At 37.6% G+C, this 14,730-nt stretch overlaps 1 protein-coding gene across 1 annotated transcript in view; it reads right to left on the bottom strand.

Annotated features, from left to right (window-relative positions):
• nt5c3a (5'-nucleotidase, cytosolic IIIA) overlaps positions 1–14,272 on the bottom strand; it is a 28,609-nt gene extending 14,337 nt beyond the window's left edge. The window contains exons 1-2 of the mRNA XM_061717577.1: positions 14,169–14,272; positions 11,281–11,546 (exon numbers count right to left, since the gene is read on the bottom strand). Coding sequence (XP_061573561.1) covers positions 11,281–11,418 — 138 coding nt within the window. The 5' untranslated portion in view covers positions 11,419–11,546; positions 14,169–14,272. The remainder of the gene's footprint in view (positions 1–11,280; positions 11,547–14,168) is intronic.
• Between the last annotated feature and the right edge of the window lie 458 nt (positions 14,273–14,730).

The following is a 14,730-nucleotide window of genomic DNA, read 5'->3' as shown; positions in this document are numbered from 1 at the left end:
TTTCAGTACAGAGTGGCCCGGGGCCCATTAAATATAAACACTGTATAGCAGGGGTATTCAACTTTAAGAGGTCCATTTAGAGAAAATGTACTCAAGTGAAGGTCCAGAACATCATAATATATATATATATATATATATATATATATATATATATATATATATATATATATATATATATATATATATATATATGTGTATGTGTGTGTGTGTGTATATATATTCAAGTAGCCTCATAGTTGAATCAACATCTGCATCTGACTGTTATATTAAAAAAAGTACATATTTGCCAATTAACATGTTTCACTTGAATTAAACATATTTTTTTCTCTTAAAAATAAAGTAGATTTTATTTTATTTTTCAAATGCTATCTTATTTTATTTGTCTACCAGCAGTTTGAATTTCCCCTTTTCTTTGTTAATTGTCTCAACACATTTTTATACTAAATTAATATAAACACATCTTAACAATTTAAGGTTCAGGTTCAGGTTCTCATTCACATGTGAATGTGCTCATTGATGAGCCTGAAACGATATTTAGTTTTAATTATGTTCACTGTGGAGAAAGCTGCTTCACAGCTGTATCTGGACCCAAACATGGGTGTTTTAAGATGCTCAGCTTATTTTTCTGTGACTTCAGTTCAGACTTGAGTGGATATGTTTGATGAAGAACTTTGTGTTTTGTTTCAGTGGCGTTTCACTTTCGCACTTTGAACGCCACGGTCTCTGAACGTATGAGACACTGGTTTTGTCCCAGTGGGAAGACTGAACAGGATGAATTTGTCCATTCCGGGTTGCATATTTAAAAATACAGCGAGGACAAAACTTAGTTTGATTTTACTTTAAGTTATTTACATTAATAAGTTGTCAGGACTCAGTGTGTCGGGTTCATCCGAGCCTGATCAGCTGCGACGGGCACAGCCCGCACCGCAGCTCTCTGGTCGCGCTGCAGCAGTAACTTTCCGATGCTTTTTCGAAAGCCCGAACAGTCCAGTCCAGCAGAAACGACAGCCCACGCATCTACATCTACCATCCTTCAGCAGTAACGACGGAGCCCGCCGCCCGAGCGGCAGCCTCAGCCGACCTCCCCGGCCGCGGGCACGCGCCGGGATAAATGAGCACGCCGCGCTCGCTCGCTCTGGGCGCAGACCCAATTAATCGATCCCTAATCCTGGCGGATCTAAACCTACTCTGTGCAAAATGAAGGATTTTCTCTGTAAAGACACACAATTTCTCTTACTATTACACGTACAGCTAGCTGAGTTCTTCTCCTCATTTGGTTGGGAGTTGCTATGCAGTCCCGCGGCCCTCGCGGCCCACACGTACAAAACTGAATTTTTTTTCGCGGCCCACTAGATGGCGCTCGCGGCCCAAGTGTGGGCCGCGGCCCTATGGTTAAGAATCACTGCTCTAGCTGGTGTTGGTTAATCTCTAGGTAGTGTAAACTCTGGTGTGTTGGAGTCAGTAGTCATCTTTGCAGCTATAGAACAAGACTATAATAGTTACTTTTTTTCCCGTACTGAGTGCAGCCATGTTGCTACGGAAGCCGACGGGAACTTGCTCCCGGTATGTCAATCAAAGTTGGCTACCAGCTCCTTCAGCGGATCTCCATTCAAGTATTTGTAAAGCTTCTAGCAGACATTGATAGCAGAATATAATGTTTAACATGTTGATTCAACGGTGAAATCAAAATCTACCGTCACGTTTAGTCGATTCTAGATTCAAACAAACGGCTGGTTGCTTCGCTAAGCGCGGTAGTATGACGATTATATCCAAAATCATTCAGTAGAATATATAGATTTCTTGCGTGGTATATTGAGTGCAAGTATTACATTTCACATTTAAACCTAGTTTAGATGCTGTTTTGCAGACTACGTATACATCTGTCTTTTGATCGGGAATTTTGAAGTCATTGTGAGTCAGCTGGTTTAAGCCGTTATGCAAGTGGTTTCATCCTTACATGTCTCCACTCCTTCTCTTTGTCAAGTCTATTGTAATATTCCACACTGGAAACCTCAATGACGCATGGATGTTCATGTCAAAGTTTCCTGAGTCCAACAGACCCCATGTCTTTGTCACATGTACTGCTATGTTTGCTGCAGCTTTTGTTTCATAAATGATATTGTTTAGTTGCCAATCTCAGATTGTGTTCACTTAATTTGTAAAAAGAAAAAAAAAGGACCAGATAATTAGTGCCCGAGCACCTACAGTGCGATGGCCCTATTGTATCTGTAGGAATTTTTTCTCTCGTTTTTCTTCAGACAAAATGAGGGCCTTTTTGTCCCCCTAAACGTGCCCCAAAAGTCACCACATTTTGCACGCAAGCCAGGCCTGGTGAAAAATTTGATATTTAATGGTTTGCATTAATGGGCGTGGCCTAATGGCTCAACAGCGCCCCCTAGAAAACTTTGTGCCTCAAGCCCCACAATACGGTTTGACGTACATGCACGAAAATCGGTACACACCTGTATCATGTCACAACTTAAAGAAAAGTCTCTTGGCGCCATGGCCGAAACCGAACAGGAAGTCGGCCATTTTTAATTAATTGTGTCATTTTGGCGCAATTTATGCCATTTCTTCGGCCGTTAATACGGCCCGAACCGTAACGTGCACCCAGGTGTGTTATACATCAAAATATGCGTCTCCATCCTGCGACGACGTGCTTTACTTTTCTCAGTCAAAAGCGTTACCGTGGCGACGCTAGACACCAAAAAGCGACCCCCCCCCTTCATCTGATTGGTCCATATCTGATAGTTCCTACTTTCTGCCATAACTTTTGAATGGTTTGACATAAAGAGTCGTGGGTGGTGTCATCGGACTCAGTTTTGAGTCCTTGATCTTTTTTGGTGAAAATTGCACGCGCGAGGGCCCGTTCATCGCTGCTTGCAGCTTTAATTATTTTTATTACTCCTCAGTACACAATACCTTAAAAATTTGTCTAGTTTTTCCCTCTACATCTTCCTCTGTTCTCACTCTCCCTGTCTCCTTCACCCTTGTTGGTCGTTGCTCCTTCTAAACCATCATGCACCCACGTTTCTGAAGTTATCACACCACCGATCAGACTAGGAGTCCCCTCCGGTCAGGTAAATGTGTCGTGGACCTCAAAGATGTTTCTGCGACGTGCAAATCTGGTTTAAACAAAAAAATCAAGTAAGCTGGACTCAAGCGCTCCAATCACTGCCCACGCACAGAGAACCCTGCTGTGATAAAAGTAGTCAATACTCATGTGGTTTCAAGATAAGTATCGAATAGTAGAAGGAGATAAATGTAGTGAGGAAAGAGGTGTAAAGGTTGCAGCACAAAGTGGTGGATCTGCTCATGAACCAAAGTTATTTGAAGATGGCACATCAAGCATAAAGGGTACAAGAGTAAAAATTAAGATACTTTCTCTGAGTCACTCTAAAAAGCTGTGTTCCAGTACTCCTCTGAATTATAGTATGTGAGCCATAACGATGGTTATTGGGGTCCAGACTGTTGTGGACACAAACCAAGTCATGAATAATCCCACCAATGTCCCTTTAATCAGGCACATACTGAAAAAACAACGGCTGATAGGCTGAAAGTACTGCTGCCGACACGTCTTCCTACTACTACCTCATCTAGTCATGCTGTTGAGCTTTTGCAGCTTTTTGCTGTATTTGCAATCTCCTTCCAAAGCTTTAATAGTGTACATCTTATTACTGATGCTACTACCAATACCTCTGCAACTATAAGTACAAAATCAATTAAATATTCTATTGGTAGTACTACTATTGATAGAATGTCTGCAATCTACATTTCTGCTCATGTGATGACATTTCAACTCTCACAATTATCAAGATCTCCAAAGATTTATTTTTGTTTTTCGTGGTTTTCTTCTTTTTTCAAGATAAATGAAATCATGACTCTGGTTAACTTTGTTTGATATATTTGCTTATTGGTTTGACAGAAGCATTTGCCAACTTACCCTCCATCATCCATAAACGCACTTATGTGTATTTTTTTTCTAACTAACGCTACACTGGCTGCAGAGCCTTGGAGATCGTACAGACAAAGCAGCGATCATCATTAAGACTCGTGTCAAATGTCAGAATGTCTTAAAAGGAAAACCAGAAAGGGAGATGACCTTTCCTACCAGTCACTTGAGGATTATCCTCCCAAGGTGACCCCATACAATCCCTTATCATGTCCAATGGGAGCTCTCAATGTCTGTGTAAGCAATCATTCAGGGAATTGTGAATATATTGTGACAGAAAACCGAGCTTTAGTAGGATTAATGATGGCCTGCTTGCTTTCATATCAGGCCATCCTTAAAGGGAAAGTTCGGTTTTTTACAACCTGGACCTTATTTCTGGCATTTTTTATGGTCGTATACTCACCCAGAGGTGTTTGGTGTCATTTGGAGTCCTTCGGAAGATATTAGGAGTTTTTTGCGAGCCGCTTCTCCATATAACGGTAGTGAACGGGGCACTCGTGGGACACAGACGATGCAGCGTCTAAATAACACATGATTGCCGCGAAACTCTTCATTTCTTTTATGAATCACTGGATCTGCTTCCAGGACCTGTTGTAACATTGTGGCGCTGTCTGTGTATTAAACAAATCCGTTTGTAAACAAGACCTCTGAACTCATGACGTCATCTCTGTGCGCGCGTCCCAGACACAGCTCCGTGTACAGCTGGAGTTCGCTACTGTTAGTTTACTGTTAGTTATTTGAAACATGTCTGAATATTTGTCAAATTCTGAGGTTGTGGACGACGACTTTGAATATGATGGACGTCCTTACCGTTTTGAGCCAGAGTATACGGCTGAAGAGCTCACTGAACGGAGGACAGAGTGCGCGCACAGAGATGACGTCATGAGTTCAGAGGTCTTGTTTACAAACTGATTTATTTATTTTATTTATTACACAGACAGCGCCACAATGTTACAACAGGTCCTGGAAGCAGATCTAGTGATTCATAAAAGAAATGAAGAGTTTCGCGGCAATCATGTGTTATTTAGACGCTGCAATGTCTGTGTCCCGCGAGTGCCCTATGCGCTACCGTTATATGGAGAAGCGGCTCGCAAAAAACTCCTAATATCTTCCGAAGGACTCCAAATGACACCAAACACCTCTGGGTGAGTATACAACCATAAAAAATGCCAGAAATAAGGTCCAGGTTGTAAAAAACTGAACTTTCCCTTTAAGTTTCCTCTTACAGTCCCCACATTGGAAGCTATTTTGGTGGTTATGGTGATAGCCATGTGTTGCTTATGATAAAATGTGCTTGCTAGAGGGAAGCTGTGAACCCAGGCTGGGCCAAGTGCTGTAAAAACATGCTCCCACCAAAGATATAAAACAATTAAAATTAGTGGTATGGAAATAGAAAGAGTATATGAAAATAATTTCTGGGGGTAATAATTGATGATAAACTTAGCTGGAAATCACATATAAATAGTGTAAAATCAAAAATGTCCAAAACCCTAGCAATATTAAATAAAACTAATTATTTTTTCTGTCAAAGAGCACAGTTTTTGATGTATAACTCACTTTTCCATACATGACTTTTTGTGTGGAGGTTTGGGGTAACACCTATAAAACAAATACAAACCCTATTTTCCTGTTACAGAAAAGAGCGTTAAGGATATTTAATAGATCTGACTATTATAAACCAACAAATAATCTCTTTATTAAATATAATACTTTAAAATTCCATGAAATAGTAGAGCAGAAAACTGTTTTAATTGCCTTTAAAGCCCAGCAGAAACTGCTTCCAAACTACATTCAGGATTTGTTCTAGATAAAAGAAACCCGCTATGTCCTGAGGGGGAAACTCATGTTTGAGACGACGACAGCAAGAACTAATATTAAAAAGAGATGGACATCAATTAAGGCTAGAGAAATTTGGAATAGTTGTAATAACAACCTAAAAATGTGTAGTTCTATCTTCAAGTTTAAGGAAATGTTTTAAAGAAAATAATGTAAATAAATATAAAACACTATGAATATAGAGTATAGTATCGGGAACATTCTAGAATGTGAAACGTCAATTTTGTGTTTTGTCTTAGATATTTTTGTCTTTTTATGTATTGTTTGCTTCCACGGAGTAATGCTGTCTCATATTTAAGCTGATCATAAGAAAAAAAGGGTAGGCACTATAAGCTACGGCTTCAGCTACACCTTTTCGGCAAAGGAAATGTTTTTTTTTTTACCTTTTCATCTTGTTTTGTAAAAAAGTGTGTACAAGCCGAAATAAAGATTCATAACAATATAAAATAAAAAAAATAATCAGGGAGATTTTTTTGTTTTTTTTTTTAATCCCAAACTTTTTCTCTGATCAACGAGCCATCACAATCATCCTACTTCCTGCATGAACATACCAGTGAATTACACATCTGTATTGTTTACAAAAGTGCAATTATTGTAAATGCCAAACCCCAAATACAATTGAATTTTATAATCCCAAGTAATCTCGTGTTTTATAATTTCCCTTTTGGAGTTAAGATTGCATTACTTCGATTGAGTTTAATTCTGTCATTGTATTCCTGCAGAAACCAATGATGTTTTAAAATATGGTCAGATGGTTTGAGTGCAGCCTTAAACAGCCTGAATGTGCAGTCAGGTCTGGGGCAGAACTACAGAGGGAAAGGTTGCTCTTCTCCTCCATCTAGAGGCCAGAAGGAAGAAGCGCAACAAAGAATGACATATTAATGACTGCAATAACAAAAGCCACTTGTTTGAGATCAAACACCGGCAGACTATCACACAACTAGGTCAGAAACTACCATTTACCTACAAAAACTTGTCCCAGACAGACTTGCAAGTAGAGCTGCAGTGACTGAGTGGTTTGTATCCAGTAAGACTAATGTTTGACATTACAGTTATTCATCTGTAATCTAATCATAATGACAGACAGACTACACACTCACAAGTTCCTGGTCTGGATCAGGCTGAACTTCTCATTAGACGGGCATAGTTATCACGGAAACTGCACATGTTGAGCTACATGAAAGTTGTTGTTTTCCCGTCTGCTGCTACGAACTGGATCATGACACTTGATGAACAAAGATACTTGCAAAGAAGGAAATTTAAAAAAGCAAGCCTACAACAAAAGCATCAAAATTGTTGGTTTTAGTTATACAGGACTGTCTCAGAAAATTAGAATATTATGATAAAGTCCTTTATTTTCTGTAATGCAAAAATGTCATACATTCTGGATTCATTACAAAATCAACTGAAATATTGCAAGCCTTTTATTATTTTAATATTGCTTATCATGGTTTACAGCTTAAGAAAACTCAAATATCCTATCTCAAAAAATTAGAATATTCTGGGAATCTTAATCCTAAACTGTAAACCATAATCAGCAATATTAAAATAATAAAAGGCTTGCAATATTTCAGTTAATTTGTAATGAATCCAGAATGTATGACATTTTTGCATTACAGAAAATGAAGGACTTTATCACAATATTCTAATTTTCTGAGACAGTCCTGTATAGTAACTATATCTAAATCTGATTTATTTGTCTATTTCACCAACATCACATCAAAAGTCATCTTTGTGCGCTTTACGGACAACATTAATAATTTCCACTCAATCCAAAGAAAACCCAGTTACAATCTGAATTGAATTAAAAAAAAAAACAATAAAACAAAAAAAACACAGCGGATGCGTTTCATTTTGTGGATTGAGCCAATTGATGGACTTACAGTTTCCCCAAAATAAATACAAAAAAACTATTATGTCAGATTTTGGTTTGTGGCACAACATTCTAACACCTCAGTTTCACATTTTAAGTCATCTCCATCTAATCCAATAATAATAATAATCCAATAAATAATATCCAAGCGTGATATCAGATATTATGAGCAGACTGTGGAGGGAGGGGGGCACCTTGTAAATCAGTAATAAGTAAAGCATTGATGCAATGCATTACTAAATGTTTATTTGGATGCTGTTCTCTATTAGTCTTTTAATAGCCACTTATCAAACTATGAAAATACAAACACATCCTTGTACAGTTTGTTTGCTGTGTGTAAAACAGCGTCACATCCCAGTGTTTGGATAGCTGCATCTTAACCCCCTTACCCCACAAAGAAATTAACTCCCAGAGGAGTTTATATTTATGGCTTTTTTGGGACTTCCATAGTACAGAGCGGATGTTTGTGTTTCCTCAGCGCCAGTCGTCATCATAAACAGATGTTCACAGGCTTCCACGCTCAGATCCACAGCAGAAAACTCTCTGTTCAGCAGCCACAGTCGCTACTACATCCAGTTTAATCCTGACTAGATTATCAACCGAACAGAGTCAACAAAGGAGAGCTTGTTGCCTTGAACCATGGAACGTTTTTTTTTTAAATAAATCATTTATACATTTTGTGAGTTAAAGTATTGTCTATAGCCATAACATGGCTCAGTAAACTTAATCTTGGAAATCCTGGAAGGAATAAATACACTACTTTTTAACTTTTCTAATTGTTTAGTGAAGTGAAATTACATTAGCAAGTAATAAGCAAGATACGCTCGTCATGTGGCAAGCATTTCTAGTAGAGCTTCTATCCGGTTCACTCTCAGCACTGTCTGCTATAAGGAATCCCTCTCCTGTATTAAAAACGGGGCAGTTTTATGTCTCATCTTTGATCATACCAGTGAAAGATACACAGTCATCTCTCACTCTGATCATACATTTTAGAACTTTGACTTCAGTCAAGTCATCAGACGTCAAAGTTATTATTATCAAATCCCACAATCTCATCTATTGATCAAATTCATTAAGCTTGAAGTGAGATGTAGTTGAAAAATAAAACATTACAACATCAGCATCAAAAAGGTAGAGGTCAAAAGAGCTAATAGATTCATTGGGAACTAAGGTAAGAAAAAAGAAAAATATATTTCAAGTGTTAAGTACAATTCTGTCTACGATGATTAATTATTCAAATGTCATGGTCATAGCCGTGGCAACATGACAATAAGTGTTTGTATTGTACTAAAACATGTCAGAACTGCCACTGTTTGTGCTTCTTCTTCAAATGTTTAAAACGTGAAAAGGAATAGTTGAACAGTTTTTATGTAGATGTTTGGGCAAACAATCCATTAAAATACTATTTACCAAAATGGCAAACTCAATCATGATTTTTACATATTACACAGGAAAATTATAGTCCTTTAATTAAAGCCTGGGAAACCATACTGGTATTTACTGGGGAATTAAAAAAAATACAATTGTATAATCATTACAGTATTTCTTGTTTATCTATATACAGCTGCAGATATCCCCCTATTAAAATAAGTGATGTACATTTTATTTATGTATATTTATTTCCTATTTTATTTAATCATGTAAAAACTCATTTAAAAAAAAAAAGAATTTTAATTGTGGACTATTTATTTTTATTCTTCTATTTTATTACTTGTATTTTGCACCGTGGGTCAGAGAAGACTGCAATTTCACTTGTGCTGTATGTCGAACATATAGCATATCTGACAATAAAGCTTGTAACTTCAACTTTAAAGATTAAATCAGGCTGAGATTACAGTGGGACAAAGATGAAGCGGAGGTTGCAAGCAGGGTGGAGTGGGTGTAACAATGTCAGGTATGCATGGCGCCAGAAAAGTATGAGTAAGACTGGAAAATAAGGGTTTAGGACTGTAGTATAACAAGTTATGTAAAATATGGGTTAGATACAACACCAAATCCAACAACAAATGACTAACTAGTTTCCTTTAATAAACTGAAGAGAAATGTTCTTTCTTTTCTGAAGAAGAAAATACAAATACAAAACCATTTTTGCCAGATTTTATCAGTGTCTGTGCTAAATGCTCATCCTGATTCCCAATGGATTCCAATTCAGGTCAATTGAGTACAGTAATACCTTATTACACCTTTAAAGGAAATTATAATGTTGTGGTAGGGATGGGCGGTATGGACTAAAAAATGTATCACGATCATTTCTGGCATTTATCCCGATAACGATAAAAAAAATACCAATACAAATACAAAAAGTGTCATCAACGGGAATATTTATTTCTTTCTCTCTTTCTTTCTTTCTTTCAGGCTCATTTCTTTCTTCTTTCCTCCTTTCTTTCTTTCAGGCTCATTTCTTTTTCTTTCATGCTCATTTCTTTCTTTCAGGCTCATTTCTTTCTTCTTTCCTTCTTTCATGCTCATTTCTTTCTTTCATGCTCATTTCTTTCTTTCTTTCATGCTCATTTCTTTCTTTCTTTCATGCTCATTTCTTTCTCTTTCATGCTCATTTCTTTCTTCCTTTCTTTCTTTCTTTATTTCTTCCTTCCTTTCTCATTTCCTCAATTTATCGTTTTTACCGCGAGATGACAAATTCTTACCGTGGGGAATTTTTTTGACGGTTTATCGTGAACGGTAAAATATCGCCCATTCCTATGTTGTGGTAGAAAGCCAGTTAGTAATTTAGTATTATAAAGTCACTGTTGAAGGTTACAGCTTTGAGCAGGAATGCACTTATCAGGCGGTAGCTGCTGCTGCAGAGAATTACATAACTGCACGCAGCCATGAACCTCTGTCCATGTCAGTGCGTCAAAGCATCACTGAGACTGGTGTGAAAGGGCACTGATTCTTTCCTTTAATCAATAACGGGGAGGATGCTGCTCTTTCTTTGGAGGAAGTGCTGACTGGTGACCTCTAAAAACAGCTGCGAGTAAACGCGCATGCGCAAACGGGGGTTGGAAAAGTTGACAAGTGTTATGCCGCGTTCCATTTGTCCTCGGAAGTGGGGATTTCCCAGTTCCCAGTCGGAATTTTCAACTGGAACGCCCCTCGAAGTGGGATTTCCCACTGGAAAAGTGGGAGAGTCTTCACCACCCCCGAGTTACCATTCCAAGATGGCTGCCCCGGTTGTAAACAGTAGAAGAGAGCTCTGTAAAAATTCGTAGCACTTCATTCTAGTTTTGGTCACACTAAATCAGTCGTATACAAGTATTGTTCGGCATATATATGCTGCTATAGTGTAATTTACATTTTTCATGTGGTATATGCGAACTACAAACTTGTTTACCTACTTTGTAACTGGAACGCTGATAACTCGGCTGCGACGTCATTCCCAGTTGCGAGTTACGACTTCCGAGGTAAATGGAACGCAGCATTAAGGCTGATTTATAGTTCCGCGTTACACCGACGCAGAGCCTACGGCGTAGGGTACGCGGCGACGCGCACCGTACGTAGCGCGTCGCCGCGTAACCTACGCCGTAGGCTCTGCGTAACATTCAGAATAAATGCCATTACCACGCTTTAGTTTTGAAACCCAGAACAGAAACATGCTGTCATTGTAGTTTTTCCCTCTCACCATCTCGATGATCTTGGTTTTCTTGCCGGCTCGCTTCTTCTTGGCTACTATGTACTGCGCCAGCGCCACGCCGCCGAACAGGGCGCACACGCTGGCGCTGGCCGCGGCCCCGACCTTCACCACGGCCGCCTTATCCATGCCGGTGCCCGGCAGTCCCCCCGAGCACAGCCCGCTCCTCGTGTCTGCCCCCGGTCACCAGGAGGCGCTTCTGCTGCGGACTACAGACCTGCAGCCGGGGATCGCTTATGCGGGACTGATGTTTCACTCTGAGAGGAGGAGGAAACACACACACGCTGGAATTATTGCACACATTCTAACCGTAGACGCCCCATGGAGCTGCTGCGATACGTCAACGTCGCCGCCATATTGGATGTGGCAAGACTGCGCTGTAAACTAATACAAGTGAATGGACTTATTTTCATGAAGCGCTTTTCTACAAAGAAATTTACGTTTTACTATTTCATTTATTCATTCACACACGCACTAATATACTTGGGAAACAGTTAGGCACCAAATATAATATATTTAATTTTCTCAGATGGCAAAAATAAGAACTTTATTGATCCCACATAGGAGTAATTCATGTTATATCAGCTATAAAGAACAAGGTAGTGCCGAAAAAAAAAAAGTCTATCCCCCCTCACAAAAATAAGAATAGAGAAACATATTTTCTCATCAACAAAACGTGTTTTAAAATTTTCAAGTAACAAAATAACATATTTTATACAAGTAAATGGACTTATTTTCATAAAGCGCCTTTCTCAGTGGCGTCAATTCAATCAAAGCTAAGGTATGGCAAGGTTATGAGTCACAGAATTTAACTAGAGTATCAATCAACACGCCCAGCAAATACTCATCACAGAAGTCTGCTATGTAGCTTATCTTTGTGGTCAAGAAGATTGGAACTTTTTCAAATGCAGTCTCGCTCACACTGCAAAAACTCAAAATCTGACCAGGAATATTTGTCTTATTTCTAGTTAAAATGTCTCATTTTTAGTCATTTTTAGTCTCATTACCCTTAAAACAAGAATCATCGCCAGAAAAATAAGTTATTTGACCATTTTCACCTGTTTCAAGTACATTTTCAATTGAAATAAGTAGAAAAATCTGCCAGTGGGACAAGATTTATCTTCTCATTACAAGCAAAAAAAAAATGTCTACTTGTTTTAAGTGAAAATCTACTTGAAACAGGTGAAGATTGTTGTTTTTTAAGTTTTTGTCTTAAATGTAATGAGATTTTTTTGACTAAAATTTAGACATTTTAACTAGAAATAAGACAAATATTCTTGTTAAGATTGTGAGTTTTTGCAGTGTAATAACTAGTGAAATCGATCCTGTTGTTCTGATTTGCATTTGTAGTTATTTTATATGTATTAAATAATAGAATAATCAATACAAATAGACAGAATAATTCCATAAATGTATTTAAAAAACAAACATTTACATTTTCCCTTGAAGCCAAGGTGTGGCGGCTGCCATACCTTGCCATACCCAATTGACGCCCCTGGCCTTTCTACAAAGAAATTTACGTTTTACGTCTCATTTATTCATTCACACACGCACTAATATACTTGGGAAACAGTTAGGCACCAAATATAATATATTTAATTTTCTCAGATGGCAAAAATAAGAACTTTATTGATCCCACATAGGAGTAATTCATGTTATATCAGCTATAGAGAACAAGGTAGTGCCGAAAAACAATATCTATCCCCCCTCATAAAAATAAGAAAAATAGAGAAACATATTTTCTCATCAACAAAACAAATTTAAAATTTTTCAAATAACAAAATAACATATTTGAACCATTTTTCGGACAATAAAATAACACTTAAACCATTTTTCGGACAATAAAATAACACTTGAACCATTTTTCAGACAATAAAATAACATTTAAACCATTTTTCAGACATAAAATAACATTCTTACTTTTGTGAGGGGGGATATACAGGACTGTCTCAGAAAATTAGAATATTGTGATAAAGTTCTTTATTTTCTGTAATGCAATAAAAAAAACAAAAATGTCATACATTCTGGATTCATTACAAATCAACTGAAATATTGCAAGCCTTTTATTATTTTAATATTGCTGATTATGGCTTACAGTTTAAGATTAAGATTTCCAGAATATTCTAATTTTTTGAGATAGGATATTTGAGTTTTCTTAAGCTGTAAGCCATGATCAGCAATATTAAGATAATAAAAGGCTTGCAATATTTCAGTTGATTTGTAATGAATCCAGAATGTTTGACATTTTTGTTTTTGTAATTTGCATTACAGAAAATCACAATATTCTAATTTTCTGAGGCAGTCCTGTATATTGTTTTTGGCACTACATTGTTCTCTACAGCTGATGTAACATGAATTACTCCTATGTGGGATCAATAAAGTTCTTATTTTTGCCATCTGAGAAAATTAAATATATTATATTTGGTGCCTAACTATTTCCCAAGTATATTAGTGCGTGTGTGGATGAATAAATGAGACGTAAAACGTACATTTCTTTGTAGAAAGGCGCTTTATGAAAATAAATCCATTTACTTGTATTAATTTACAGCGCAGTCTTGCCACATCCAATATGGCGGCGTCGTTGACGTATCGCAGCAGCTCCATGGGGCGAGATCCATGGGCGAACTACGAACACGCAACCAAAGATCGTATTGAACGGATGTGCCACTCTGAGAGGAGGAAAAAACACATACACGGTGGAAATATTTCATACATTTTAAGTTGTAGCTACTTAGCAACAACGTGACAGGTAGATAGTTTCTCATGTCAAAATACTAACTGTTTCTAAGTATATGTACTTGCCACTAATGCAGAAGCCGTTTATTAAAAGGTAACATTTAGCTTGAGAGTTAATTTAATCTCTCCTTGTAGATACATACCCGAGTCCTTATGAATCCTCTGGAGCAAACATCAATGGCTTCTTCTGCCCAGTTATCTCCGTTAGGGTCAAAACACATTTCAAAATAAAACGAAACAAATGGCAATACACAAGCACACACACACGCACACACACACACACACACACACGCACACACACACAGACGCACGCACGCACACACACACACACACACACACACACAGACACACACGCACACACATTTTTTTTTTATTTATGCAGTTTTGAAAATGGAGTGTAAGAATCTCAAAAATAGGCTATACAAACACTAACTAATAGCTTTTCTAAAATGTAGTAAATGAATGCTTAATGTGGAAAGAGTAACCTGTCAATTTGAAGCCATGCTGCTTTTTTGCTCTCTGAAGCCCCTTTAACACACAAATATACATACAGGACTGTCTCAGAAAATTAGAATATTGTGATAAAGTCCTTTATTTTCTGTAATGCAAAAATGCCATACATTCTGGATTCATTACAAATCAACTGAAATATTGCAAGCCTTTTATTATTTTAATATTGCTGATCATGGCTTACAGTTTAAGAAA

The sequence above is a fragment of the Cololabis saira genome, chromosome 3 (genome assembly GCF_033807715.1).
Source record: "Cololabis saira isolate AMF1-May2022 chromosome 3, fColSai1.1, whole genome shotgun sequence".
Classification (NCBI taxonomy): domain Eukaryota; kingdom Metazoa; phylum Chordata; class Actinopteri; order Beloniformes; family Belonidae; genus Cololabis; species Cololabis saira.
This window is presented reverse-complemented; position numbering and strand designations above follow the sequence as displayed.